At 42.9% G+C, this 14970-nt stretch overlaps 1 protein-coding gene across 1 annotated transcript in view; it reads right to left on the reverse strand.

The window, feature by feature from the left end:
* Positions 1-7847: 7847 nt before the first annotated feature.
* Positions 7848-14970, reverse strand: part of LOC134332459 (protocadherin-16-like) — a 60814-nt gene continuing 53691 nt past the window's right edge. Inside the window, exons 14-20 of the mRNA XM_063014115.1 lie at positions 14804-14917; positions 13737-13948; positions 13472-13623; positions 12306-12436; positions 11925-12211; positions 11684-11825; positions 7848-11255 (exon numbers count right to left, since the gene is read on the reverse strand). Coding sequence (XP_062870185.1) covers positions 8653-11255; positions 11684-11825; positions 11925-12211; positions 12306-12436; positions 13472-13623; positions 13737-13948; positions 14804-14917 — 3641 coding nt within the window. The 3' untranslated portion in view covers positions 7848-8652. The remainder of the gene's footprint in view (positions 11256-11683; positions 11826-11924; positions 12212-12305; positions 12437-13471; positions 13624-13736; positions 13949-14803; positions 14918-14970) is intronic.

Raw genomic sequence — 14970 nt, forward strand, 5'->3', positions numbered from 1 at the left:
TTTAACGTCATGTTTTACACACTTTGGTTACATTTATAACAGGACAGGTAGTCACCAGTTACACAAGGTTCATCAGTTCACAAGTTCAATGTCAAACACCGTCATGAACAATTTTGTATCTCCAATTATCTCACTTGCATGTTTTTGGACTGTGGGAGGAAACCCACACAGACACGGGGAGAACATGCAAACTCTACACAGAAAGGACCCGGACCGCTCCACCTGGGAATCGAACCCAGGACCTTCTTGCTGTGAGGTGACAGTGCTACCCACCGAGCTTAAATTCTATTGTGTGTTCTGGTCAGTAGGTGGCAGTAAAAAATAAGAAGTGAACTCAAAACGGTCTGTAATTTTCTATTCATTTTTTAATGATATTCTTTACTTAACTTAGTTCCTGACATCTCGATAAAACATGCCAGTAGTTGGATTGTTTATTTAAAATTGTCTCCAGGTGTAGGTTTGATGGTCAGCATAATGCCACAGTGGGTTGCGCAGTTGCCTCACAGCACAAAGGACCCAGGTTTGATTCTCTGGCTGGATGGCCAGGGTCCTTTCTGTGTAGAGTTTGCATGTTCTCCCTCCTAGGTGTGGGTTTAAGTTTGGGCTTTGGCTGGGACACTCAAAGATATTCAGAAACCTGCTCCGAAAACACCCCAGTGTCATAGTCATGTTTCCAAAACTAGAGGAAGGTTTAAGGTTGTGACAATCTTCTTCCAAAATTACAAAGAATGTACAAAATGATTAAAATTAATACTAATAATAATGGAATTAATAAAAATTATAGCATGCAAACATTGAGAAACAGTAATGATTGTGATGTGGAGGTCATCATGAGCACTGGGAATAAAAAAAACACTATTAAAGCACAAAATTTTGATAATTCATCCTCAGATACGAGCAGGTTTTGTGCACGTTATTGTCTTGAACAGATTTCAGACATCACTGCCTGATTTATCTCTCCAGTCTTCTCACACCTAAACACAAAGACCCCTGATCCTCTCGAACCTGCTCCATGTGCCATGGCTTTGATCGATGAAGACGAGGTCTCGCCCGAGTGATTCTCCTGTTTTTCCATCGAAGTTTCCCTGACGTTGATTAATGATTGCAGAAGAACAAGCTGGACGTGGGTGGACGACGGTTCTGGAACGTTTGATTGAAGAGGGAGAATGATTGATTGTGCGATAATTGAGACACATACAGTATATCAAACCTACATTTCGATTGGAAAACTGGTGTTTAATCTCTTTAGTCTCTGTTATTTAGTAGACTAACATAAATAAAATGAATTTTCTTTACATTTACACACATCATGTCTTCTGACTTTATACTCAAAACATACAAAGAAGTATAATTTACAGAATTACTGCTGGAGCCTATCCTGGCTTTTCAATGGGCGCAAGGCACACAGTAACACCCTGGACACCCTGGCGGCAGTCCATCACAGGGTAGACACACACACACACACACATTCACCTATAGGGCAATTCAGTGTCTCCAATTAACCTGACTGCACGTCTTTGGACTGTGGAAGGAAACCGGAGCTCCCGGAGGAAACCCACGCAGACACGGGTGCAGAAACTCTGCACAGAAAGGACCCGGACCGCCCCACCTGGGGATCGAGCCCAGGACCTTTTCACTGTGAGGTGACAGTGCTACCCACCGAGCCAAGTGAAGCACCAAGCAACATTTGAAGAAAGTTCAATTTTATAGGCCCAGAAATCAAATTCTGACTTTTTAACTTTAAACAAAAAGCTAAAACACATTAAAACTGTTCAATCTTACTAAACATTTATGGAAGATTTTAAAACTGCCTGTCCACTGTCAAAAAATCTCTTAATGTAGATTTCGTAAAGCTGGAATTGCCAAAAACAGCTTACTGTTGTAAGTTTCCTACTTGCAGCAATAACCACTGTGTGTAAACTGTGCCTTAGATTAGCACCTGACCCTAATTCAAATTGAAATCTACACATGAAATATGTATTTTTACGTCATTTTAGCCTCGTTAAATCACACTGTGTGTGTAAAATAAGTGGACGTGCACTGAAACTGTACTTTGAAGTACAAATTACACACACTAAAGTAAAACAGTGTGTTTTTAACCAGCACAGATGGTAGATATGACTCTTCTCAATGTACATTCAGCTCCACAGTGTTACATCAGAACGATCGACTCTCTGACTCGGCATCAGATTCGGCTCACGTGCAGCTATTTTCGTGACTTTCGTCTTTTGGGAAGTTCACCCGTTACCCGTTTCCCACAATCCATCTGAAAAACAAGGCTTCTAGTCACACCGTGGCACGAAACCTGAATAATTCTGCATGGCCAGCTCAGTGATTCACGTCCCGTCCTTGATGTTTGGATGCCGTGCAGATGGATTTCATTTACCTGTTACAGTTTCACCCGTTTCGGTCGATGACTACTAGATGATAAAACTGGCAGGAGTTCAGGAGTCCAGGAGTTTGTGCTTTAGTCACCGTTTTTTCGCTGGTCTGTGCAAAAACAAGCTTTTAAATGATGTGTGTGGTTTGAAAGCTGCGTGACTGGACACACTCTTGCATTTAATAACTAAACATGTATATCAATTCATCCTGGTACAGCTCATGGTGGATCTGGAAAGATTAGGCACAAGGTGGGGATACACCCTGGTCCGGGTGCCGGTCAGTTCTATCAGAATTTATTCATAATTAAATGTACAATTTAATAATTGTACACGGAATACTATTATTAGTATGCATTCTATATATACAATAGATATAGACAGATAGACAGTAGTGTATATAGGATACTATGTATTATCAGTATGCATTATATATAAGTGTATAAAGGATATTATATATTATTAGTATGCATTATACTGTACTGTATATCTAAGTGTATATAGAATACTATATATTATTAGTATGGATTATACTGTATATCTAAGTGTATATAGAATACAATATATTATTAGTATGGATTATACTGTATATCTAAGTGTATATAAGATACTATATACTGTTAATATGCATTATATGTAACTGCATATAGGATACTATATATTATTAGTATGCATTATATATAACTGTTTATATGTTATTATTATGTATTATGTATGTATTATATATTATGTATTGAATATAAGTGTATATATGATACCATATATTATTAATAAAAAGTGTATAAAGGATAGTGCATATTATTAGCATTGTATTAGTATCCGCAATATATACAGTATATTAGTGTATATAGGGTATTGTATTTTATTAGTATGCATTTTATTTAAGAGTATATATAAGAGTATATATGCATTATATTTAAGAGTATACATTTATAGAGTATAGAGTATATAGATACTATATATCATTAGTGTGCAGTATATTAGTTTTCGGCTTATTTAGCCAGAACCCTCCTGGTTAAGTCCCTGTCGGCTCCTCTGACTAACAGAAGATCAGGATTAACAGAGGAACGTTTACAGGAATGATTTTTCATGGTTTTAATCTCCTGGGACTCACGATCACGATGCCTTGTTTAATCTCCTCAGGAACTCATTGTGATAAGGACGCTGTGGAGGAGGATTAGTCTGAGCTAGACAATATTTTTGGGGTGATCCTCCTGGGGGAAATCAGTTCCACAAATGGGGGACAAACGGACGAATAAATATACAGCGACCTTACAAATCAACCGGCCGGTTTTAGTTGGCCGATAGAATCATGGAGGAGGTGGGAGGAGAGCACATCACCTGGGAACAGGAAAGGTCTCAGACTCATCCCTTATTCATGTCCACTTCATCTGGAGGCGTGGTGGTGGGGAGGCGGGAGGGGAGGGAAGGTTTGGTTATAACTCCGGCTGTGAGATCAATAAACAAAAAGGGGGGAGGGGGGGGTATGGATATTTAAGGTGGAGCCACCAATATAATTCTTGTTCTAAGGTTCATAAAGCAGAATAGTAATATATACACAGTAAATAAATAAAGAACAGAATATATATATATATATACAGTAACAAAGTATATAAATAAAACTATATATATACTGTAAATATATAAATATAACTATATATACTGTAAATATATAAATACATACATAAATAAAATTATAACTACATATAAATAAAAATAATTACATACTGTAAATAAATACATAAAACTATACATATATGATAAATATGTAAATAAAACTATATACTGTGTGTGTATACTGTATATATATATATATATATATTGTAAATAAATAAATACATAAATAAATAAATAAATACATACATAAATATATGATAAATATGTAAATAAAACTATATATATATATACTGTATATATATATACTGTAAATAAATAAATAAATAAATACATAAATAAATAAATACATACATACATAAATATATGATAAATATGTAAATAAAACTATATATATAGTATATATATATATACTGTAAATAAATAAATACATACATACATATATAATAAATAAATAAATAAATAAATAGAACTATATATATATACTGTTAATAAATAAATACATAAATAAATATAACTATATATACACAATGTAAATAAATAAAACTATAAATATACTGTAAATATATAAAATTACATATTTACTGTAAATAAATACACTGCAACCTGTTTTCAGTCTACAACAACAGCAATGCTGTCACCTTTAAGCCAGGTCCATAAGGTAATTTGAATCATTTAAATGCGCTAGTGCTTGTGGGTTTGTAATACGACTTTGGAACAAACACAGAAGAAAAACATTTATTTTAGATGTTTATTTTTATTTTGTACTGTTAGCACTAGCTAAAGTTACGTCGATTCCTAAAACATCACCAACGTACAAGTGCAATAAAAACCCTGAAAGGTCAGAAACCCCAAACATGAGATCCACTGGTTTTTATTTATTCCAGACTGACGAGTTGAAGCGCAGCCAGAGAGGTAGGAAAGAAAAACGCTGTCAGGTAGAAGCAGGATGAAAAGCGGTGAAAGATTTCAGGACGGATCTTTATTTAGGTACGAAATCAGACCCTAAAGTGGAAGCAGATGGCAGAATAATCCGGAATAGTTTCCACTTGAAGTCTCCGACTCTCGTTTGGACCCTGTCCAGAGCTCTCCGGTCCACATTCTGGAGCTCAGACGGGGTTTAAGTGGTTGGGTGCCGGGCGGGATGCGCACTGTTGGGACTCGGATACGAGCCTGTACCTGTGAATACGGCTAAATATTACACACAGTAATATAAAACATATGATTTATAACTGGAAGTATGAGGAGATCAGATGGCAGTGTTAGTGTGGGTGCAACATAGCAACGTGGGTCCTGAGGACCTGGGTTCAAGCCTGTTCCTCCTGTGTTCTCCACATAAATGTCCCTCCAACCTCCTAAAGACATTCCAGAAGGTGTATTAGCTATACAAGCTGCCTTGTGCCTACTGTTTCTCTGTGCCAACTTACCCACTTTGACCCCTGACCAGGATGAAGCAGTTAAAACAAGTCAGTTCTACTTTACGACAGACATTTGCGCTTCCATTCGCTCTTTAAATGCTAAATAAATAATTATTATGTTTTTATGCAGCTGAAAATCTGAGATCTGGGAATCCAGGGTTCAAATCTCAGTGGTGCTATCAACCCGTCAGGCATCTGGCTAATATCCGAGGGTTTAGGGGAGGTCAAAACAACCTAGCCGTTGGGAGGTGCACTTGACAGTGCGCTCTCAGTGCAGGTCCCAAGCCCGGATAGAAATATGAGGGTTGTGTCAGGAAGGGCATCCGGAGTAAAAACCGTACCAAGTCTGGTATGCAAACCAGATCCGCTCTGGTGACCCTTAAATACGGGAGCAGCCAAAAGAAAGAAAGAAAAGGTTTTAGAAGTACAGATGCTCGTATTTTGTGGATTTACTGTGTTGATGTCGGTCTTGTCTGTGCTAATATTTGCACAGCAACATCTGTAAACGCTGATCTCTAAAGACACGGCCCGTACCAGCGCCAGGAGCTTTTTTTCCCTTCCAGAACTCTTTAATCTCACTTTAGTCAGTAATCTGTGGAGAGTTCAGCTGTTGGCTGCTTCACACGAGATTTTACAGCGCTGCAGGTGAACTGCACGCGAGCTCTTGTTCCATTACGTCTATAAAACGCTTCTGACGGACGCTGGGAGTACAGAGGGATCGCGTTAGAGACGGCGGCATGAAATCGTAGCTTTTAACGATACCAATAAGGAGACGAACGGCAGAAAATCAAAGCAGAAAAACAAAAGCTTTGATTTCATCTGAAAGTCGGCAATATCTGGTAATGCCTTACGGTCTAACCAACGCCCCAGTATGTTGGATTGATATTTCTGGTCTACATTGATGACATCCCAATATACTGTACATATACAAGAGTACCTTAAAACTCAACATCAGTCAGTTCTGGGACTGGTGTTAAGTTTTAAAGACGTTGAGTTTCAAGGTTTTTTTCCCATAAGGATGTTTGGGAAACCTGTTAATGCGTCCATGGTCCCGTGGAGCTGCATAAATTTTAGGCTCATGTAAAATAATGAGGTTGTTTTAACACTTGTACACTAAAAATAACACAAATATAATATAAAAACACTGAAATACAATTAAAAACACGCTGCACTTTAGCTTTACCTCTTTATTATTTCTTTAAGCTTTTTAATCGTGGAGATGCTTGATCTTGGAATACCGTATTCCCTTCAGTAAAGGCGCAGTAGCTGACCACTTCTTTTCACCTGCACCGGGTGGGTTTATATGGAGATCCGCATCATGCACAGAGACTCACGCACTGATGTTTTTATACACTGTTCCCATACACACTATCACCCGATCCCCAGCCGCGGGGAGCCATAAATCTGAAGGTGCTGATGTGATGTGTCATGCTTATCTGATAGAGCTCTGCCCACCACCCCCCTGAGTTTCTGTACCCTGGGACGGGGCACCACATTCCTGCCAGTCATCGCTCACTGCAGCCGACATTGAACAAATATTTTAGTCTTTTTCTCTACGTGCGTCTTTTACTGACCTTGTTAATCATATAATAACGTTAATTTGTTTTATTTTTACAAACTGCTCTATTTAGGTTATGGTCACGGTGAGTGAGGTGCCAGCTGGTAACCGTGTTAGCAAAACAAGAGCCCTAATTCACCATCAGATGGCACGCTGGCTCAGTGGTCCCAACTTTCCTGGGAATGGGGTTAGCCCACAGTCCAAGAGAAGAAAGTTAATAGAACCCCAAATTCTAATAATAAATTCCAGTTTATTACAGGGAGGATGGGGTTCATATAGAGGAGAGAACATGTAATTGAGAATGTGGGCTTACGTCCAAGCTTAGCTGTCGGGACCAAAGAGAACCTCTTGAGACAGGCTCTGTGGTTACCTAACCTGTGGTTGTAACACAGATGTCGGACAGGACAAGTTACCAAAAGTTTATGGACGCCTTGATATTTTACCTAACTAGTGTTATTTAACTTCAGGCTTGTGGTGGTTCTTGAAACCCAGAAATATTAGGCACAACACTAGACCCTTGAGAGAACCAATCTATTACATGGCACCAAACATTTACTACCTCTATTAAACAAACTGAACCCATTCATATTTTTCATGTTTTGGGCAGGAGGACGGAAACCAGAGTACCCAGATGCAACCCCTGCTGGACCTGGAAGTACTAAGGGTGCCAGGAACCCATGATCTGTACTAGCTGTGCCAGTGTGACACCCACATTTCTCTTATTTGTTGTTAATCAAAGATACCCCCCCCCCCCCCTCCATTTCAGCACTGGACTCTACATCTCTAACTACACACACACACACACACACACACACACACACACAATTAATCTTATCGTAATTATTGGACAAACGTACTCCATATGCAAATGAGTCTCTTTTATTTGGGACCTTGGTAAATCAGGGCCCTGAAGTCTAGCAAAGCACAATAATAATATTAATAATAATAATAATAATAACAATAATAAATGCATGAAATGCATCATAACAAGGCTACTACGGGTATTTCTACAGTTCGAATTTTTTTATAAATAATTATCAAAGCATCGTATAATCATCTCAAAAAACCCTCGTTCACATGACAGACCAAGAATCGCACAACAATCACGCAGGAATCAGTGACCATACTGTATGGTGAGACTAGCTAAGTAAAAAATAAACAACAACGTACAGGAATGCGGTGTTAGCAATACGGCTAGAATGTACAGAATGCAGTGTGAGGTAATGGTACAAACTGTGAGCGATGAAAAAATATATAACAATTATTTATTTACAGACATTTGACTAGAATTGCTAATGTGCATACGCACCGAAATCTCCTGGAGCACTTTCACAAAGTTCAATATGGATTAAAAACAAGAAAAACTGGTGATAGCAGCCATTATGGACAGTCTGTACAAACGTTTCCAATCTCAGTTATCAGTATATATAAAAAAAAACACACAGAACAACACAACGATTGGTCCTCTGGCCAGCCAGGGACAGGACTTGTTGGCTTTTAGGAAGATTGGCATAATTTCACAGCAAAACAGTGTTTTTAACCCTTTCAGTAACCAGCTGGGGTCATAGTTCTTGCCGAGTCCCTCAGATTTAGCCACACCTACACACTTTCCTTGGGAGAACTAAAAAAGTCAAGGCTCCCCACAGTATGAAAATCAAGGCATGGTTAGATAGAATCTGTAGATCTAGATTCTCATCTCGGCGTCATCTTTCTTCTCCAGCGAGTGCTCAGCAGTGCTGATCGCGGAGGCCGACGGGCCCTGCGCGACACCGAACGGTGAGACAGCCGGCGATCGAGCCGCCAAAGGAGACAGCGACGGGGAGAAGCTAGGGGACATGGCCGCTGACGATATGGAGCCTTCGTGGCTGATAGGAGAACGCCTAAGTGACGCCAGATGCGGGAACGTCCTCGTGATGGCGGGCTTAGGCGGAACAGACTTGGCACTGGGATGGGCCACCGAGGTTATCAGAGGGGGCGGATCGATTCTTGATTTCGAATCTGTCTTTAGCTTTGGTTGGAAGGGTCGACGCGGGTTGTTGGGGGGTATGCTTTCATCTTTGAGTCTGGCTATTTCTGTAAAGACGTTAGCTAGTGGTTGGAACTGGGGGCACCAATTTAAAAGGTAGTCCCAGTTATAGCTACCCCTCAGTTCTTCGTCACTCGCGACGATGGCCGTCAGGGAGCCGTCGATTGACGGTTTGCCATCATCGGGGAAGGCGTAGTCCTTCGGGTGTGATATGTTTAGCCCCCTGCCGACTCCAAGATATCCACCAGCATCATCTCGAAAAACTGGAAGCTGACCGGAGAGCATGGTGCCGCTCAGACTCCCAAGTTTCTTGCCTTTGAACCACTGGCTGGCGTCCAACGTTCCTGGTTCACAAGAGATGTCAGAAAGCTGGTCGGCGTCCTGCTGAATGCCCGAGTCGGGCCCCCGGGCGGCTATGTGCTCCTGCATGGAAGAGGTGATGCTTGCTACCCGTGGATACTCATTTATCATGCGGATCTCATCATCCTCCGCAGCTTCTGCTGACCCTCTTCCACTGGAGTGCGATGGATCCAGGGAGCCTCCTCTTGTGTAGGAAGCTCCTACTGCCCCTTGATCAGTGACGTACCCCGGAAGGGTCTGATGGTAGATCCTGTCCCCACCAGCGGATTTAGAATCGTCCAATTGCTGGAGCGCGGTGTCTGAAGCCACGGTTCCGGTGTTCTGCCCCTTCTTCTTGTGTTTTGACTTTACTAAGTAAAGAACCACGGCAAGAACAACTAAGAGAACTATAACGCCGAGGGAGGCAGCGACGACGCCGATGAGAAGGATGTTTATGTCAGCAGTGAGTCCAAAGGATGTGTTGGTGACGTCGATAGTCAGCTGTGCAGTCATGACCCTTGAGGTTTCTAATGGACTGTGGGCAGTGACGTCCACAGTCATGAAGCGGGTCTCCCGTTTGGAACGGCTTCCTTTATTAGAGCTGCTGGAGCTGTCCATTTTGAGGTAAATCACACCGGTGGTCTTATTGACCTCAAAGTATGGAGAGCTAGTCAAGAAAGAGTAGAGCACAATCCCGTCAACTCCACCATCCTCATCGCTGGCCTGCACCTGACCAATGCTCTGGTCCTTTTGCGCACCCTCCGGTACCTCAAAGGAAAAGGACGTGGAGGTGAAGACCGGATCATACTCATCCTCCCCGGTCACGTATATCTGGACGGTGACCGTTGCCGTGTTGTTCCCAGCGTCCACAGCCGAGGCCATAAAATGAAAGGAGTTCACCTTTTCGAAGTCGAACGACAGTCGAGAACGCACCTCCCCTGTGATCTGATCCACGACGAAGGAGTCTCTTTCTTGACCAGATCTGTCCACTAGAAAGTACTTGAGCTGCCCGTAGACCCCGGAGTCGTGGTCTATGGCATGCAGCATGGTGACTGCTGAATTAGGGGGCTGGTTTTCTCGGATGCTAGCGGTCATGGTCTCAATTGGAAAGTAAGGCCTGTTGTCGTTAACGTCCTTTACCTCTATGTTAATGGGAGCCAGGGCAAAGTGACCGTGACCGTCCGAAGCTTGGATGATTACTATGTGGGAAGGACGGGTCTCCCGGTCCAGAGACTTCTGCAGCCTCAGGGCTCCGGTCCACTGGTCTACGGAGAACAGTTCCGTGTCGTCTCCAGAGCTGATGCTGTACTGGATGACCGCATTCGGAGCCGAATCTGGATCGGTCGCAGACAGACGCAGGATTTCTGTACCGGACGAAGCCTCTTCGCTTAAAGCCACCACATACTCAGAGCGGCTGAATATTGGAGGGTTATCGTTGACGTCGCTCACAGCGATAACGACCGGGACGCTGGAGCTGCGCTGGGGAACTCCACGATCCGATACGACCACTGTAAGGTTGTAGCAAGGTGTCGTCTCAAAGTCCAGCTGTTCTGTTAGGATGAGCGTCCCTACCGTCTGGAAGCCGTGGCCCTCTATGAAACGGACGCTACTTTCGATCTGAAAGGTGTTCCCGATGTTTCCGCTCGCGATAGCGAAATCGAAGCCCGAGTTTTCCTGGGAGAGGTCACCGTCTGCTGCTTCCAAGGTCAGAATGGTGACCCCAGGGAGCTGGTCTTCAGACACCGTGGCTTTGTATTCCGACTGGTGGAACATGGGGGCGTTGTCGTTCACGTCTGTGAGCAGGACTTGGACAGTGGACATGGAGGACAGGGGTGGTTTACCTCCGTCGCACGCCTCGATGACCAGCCTCACGGTGGGGTGCTCGGGGTCGAACTCGGCTGTTTGGCTGATGAACAACGTGCCTGAAAAAAAGAAAATAGCATTACAAGATATTAGAGTATTAGGGTTTGGGGTTAATGGTTAGGGATAGAGTTTAGGGTTGGGGTTAGGGTTATGGGTTATGGCTTAGGGCTGGGGTTTAAGGTTAATGGTTAGGGATAGAGTTTAGGGTTAGGGTTATGGCTTAAGGCTTAGGGCTTGGGGTTAGGTTTAGGGTTTACGGTTGGGGTTAGGGCTTGGGGTTAAGGTTAGAGTTGTGATTAAAAATTGGGGTTAGGTCTTAGGGTTAGGGTTTAGGGTTGGGGTTTGAGGTTAAGGTTTAAGGTCTAGCATTAGGGTCAGGTTTAGGGCTTAGGGTTTAGGGTTAGATTTTAGGGTTAAGGGTTTATAATTTAAGAAAGACCCCAAATGTACCCAAAATAATGAAAACAATAATAAATTGACTTCATACCATTACTGGGATTGATGTAAAATCCCTCCCTGGATGACGACACCACTCGATAGGTGACTCTTCCATTCTCTCCTGAGTCCTGATCCGTGGCTGTTACCATAATAACAGGACTGCCCGGTGGAGAATGTTCGGGCAGTGCCACCTGAGAACCCGGGATAGAAGACAGAGCGGTTAATACTAGATACCGTAATTAAACATGACCACTACAGAACATATTCTGAGGTCCACTAGTTTCGTTTACCTGATATAGGTCTTGCGTAAACGTGGGCACGTTGTCATTCACATCCTCCACCAGGATGGTCAGGTTGGCGGTAGCCTGATGCTTGGAGTCTGACGCTTGAACAGTTAAGGTGAACCACGTTCTTTCCTCGTAGTCCAACATGCCGGTCAAAAACACCCTGCCGTTGTATGGATGGATTCCAAAGTTGCCCACGGAGGTTGTGTCCAGTCGTAGAGAATAAGACAAAGGTGGTCCAGAGTCCACATCGTTCCCTGTCACCATGGTGATCTCTGTGCCGATAAGAGCATCTATAGGAAAGCAGAGGTATAAAATACATTTAGCATCATAGACAGTAGATGGGTTTAGCTTCAGGGAGACAATCTGGCCTGTAGGGTGACTCACTTTCTGGCACGTGGACTTCCCTCGGCAGGGGGATCGTGGGACTGTTGTCGTTGAGGTCGACAATAATCACGGTTAAGGTGGCGGAGCCGGAAAGTTTGGGGCTGCCACGATCCGTTGCTGTAATCACCAGCCTGATGAAACAAAAATAAATAAATAAAATGGTTAAACGCACATCTGCTCAAACGCACATCTGCTCAAACACACACCGTGCTGCGTTCACCACCAGTCATTCTCTTCATTTTCATTCTCAACTAAAGTTTAATAAAATATGCCTTCATTGTTTTGACAAGGACTGGAGATCATTTTTAAATGACACCAAAAATCATCAGCAAACAAAAAGAAATTAGTTTTACACGATACACTCTAATACTGGAGCTACTGGAGCTACACCAAACTTTGGGATTAGGGTTGGAGTTTAGGGTTTAGGGTTGGGTGTTAGGTTTAGGGTTAGAGGTTAGGGATAGGGTTATGGGTTTCAGTTTGGGTTAAAGGTTAGGATTGGGGTCTTAGGGTTGGGGTTTAAGGTTACAAGTGGGATTTAAGGTTAGGTTTGGGGTTAGGTTTAGAGGTTAGGGTTGAGGTTTAGGGTTACATTAACATTTTCGGCAATTAGCAGACGCTTTTATCCAAAGCGACTTACAATTTACTGTCTAAGCAATGGGGGGTTAAGGGCCTTGCTTAAGGGCCCAACAGTGACAACTTGGCAGTGGTGGGGCTTGAACCAGCGACCTTCTGGTTACTGGACCCATACTTTAATCACCAGGATACAGCTGGTTACATTGAGGGTTAGGGTTAAGGATGTGGTTTAGGGTTGGGGTTGGTATATAGGGTTAGGGTTGGGGGTTTAGGATTGGAGGTTAGGGGTAGGGCTGGGGGTTAGGGTTGGAAATTAGGGCTAGTGCTTGTGGGTTAGGGTTGGAGATTAGGGTTAGAGTTTAGGGTTAGAGCTTAGGGTTTGAGGTTAGGATTGGGGCTTAGGTTTAGGGTTTAGGATCAGGGTTAGGGTTGGTGTTAAAGTTAGGGTCATGGGTTAGGGTTTAGAGTTTAGGGTTAGGATTAGGGTTTACAGTTGGGAATAGGTTTGGGGGTTAGAATTAGGGTTTAGGGTTGGGAATAGGGTTGAAAAGAAGGAAACTCCACACACACACACACACACACACACTTACTTGTTTTGCATCCAGATCTCTCGGTCCATGATAGCCGCTGTAGTGATGCTACCGGTCAGAGGGTCGATCTTAAAAAGGCCACTCCAACTAGACGACTGAATGGAATAGGTCACCTGACCGTTTGGACCCTGGTCCACATCCTCGGCTACAACCTGGGGACAGAAACATTTTAAATGGTCTTGTCCTACCATAATGCATGCTTGTTTTTCTTAAAAAATAGTATAATTATTATGCATTGCTTTAAATCAAAGAGCAAATCAAAGACCTGAATAATGGGCGCGTCGTAGCCCTGCGCCTCACGCAGGTACGCCACGTAGTTCTGCAGCTGAAAGCGAGGCAGGTTGTCGTTCACGTCCTGCAGAATGAGGTTGACGGCCATGAAGGAGCTGGAGGTTGCAGTTTCAGCCTTCACCACTAGACGGAGTCTTGGAGCGTCCTCGTAGTCCAGTCCTGTAGAGCTTTGTACCCAAATTTCACCTGTGTGGAAGAAGTGGAACGTGTCCAAATTTATACAGACATATTAAGAATATCCTTAATAACATGCAGAAAAGTCTTTCAAGCCGTCCAACATGCTGAACAGATTTTCTCTTCCATCAAAAATACTCACTTATAAATCATTAAAAAGACAAAATCTGTGATTCATTAATTTTCTTGAATCTTTATTAAGCTGACAAGAATACAAGGGTTAAAGGTTTAGGGTTGGGGTTAGGGTTTAGGTTTAGGGTTAGGCTTAGGGTTGGGTTTAGGGTTTAGAGTTTGGTGTAGGGTTAGTGTTGGGTTAAGGGTTGGGGTTAGGGATTAGGGTTGGGGTTAGGGTTAGAGTTGGGGTTAGGGTTGGGGTTTAGGGTTAAAGTTTAGAGTTGGGGTTAAGGTTTAGGGTTGGGGTTTAGGGTTAAAGTTCAGAGTTGGGGTTAGGTTTAGGGTTGGGGTTTAAGGTTAGGGTTTGGGTTAAGGTTTAGGGTTAAAGTTTAGAGTCGGGTTAGGGTTTAGGATTGGGGTTTAGAGTTGGATGTAGATTTAGTGTTGGGTTAGGGGTTGTGGTTAGGGTTGGGGTTAGGGGTAAGGGTTTAGGGTTGGGGTAAAGGTTTAGGGTTTGGGTTTAGGGTTGGGGTTAGGGCTTAGGGTTTAGGGTTGGGGTTAAAGCTTAGGGTTTACGGTTGAGGTTAGGGTTAAGGGTTTAGGGTTGGGGTTTAGGGTTTAGGGTTAAAGTTTAAAGTTGGAGTTAAGGTTTAGGGTATAATTACACCCATATACTGTGTAATTCTATTTAACAGAAGATTAGCATTAGCAGACATTTTGCCCCCCTCACACATGGTTGTAACCCTAACTGACCTGTGCTAGCGCTGATACTGAACGATCGCTGCTTGTTTCCGCTGAAGATGCTGTATTTGATGCCCCCACGGGTCCCGTCTGGGTACTGTGCCTGCGCCTGGGCTACTGCGGTACCTTCAAAAGCAGAGAAGATGTCAGTAAATCTTGGGTCAGCTGTCCAATATCGT

The sequence above is a fragment of the Trichomycterus rosablanca genome, chromosome 18 (assembly GCF_030014385.1).
Source record: "Trichomycterus rosablanca isolate fTriRos1 chromosome 18, fTriRos1.hap1, whole genome shotgun sequence".
Taxonomy (NCBI): domain Eukaryota; kingdom Metazoa; phylum Chordata; class Actinopteri; order Siluriformes; family Trichomycteridae; genus Trichomycterus; species Trichomycterus rosablanca.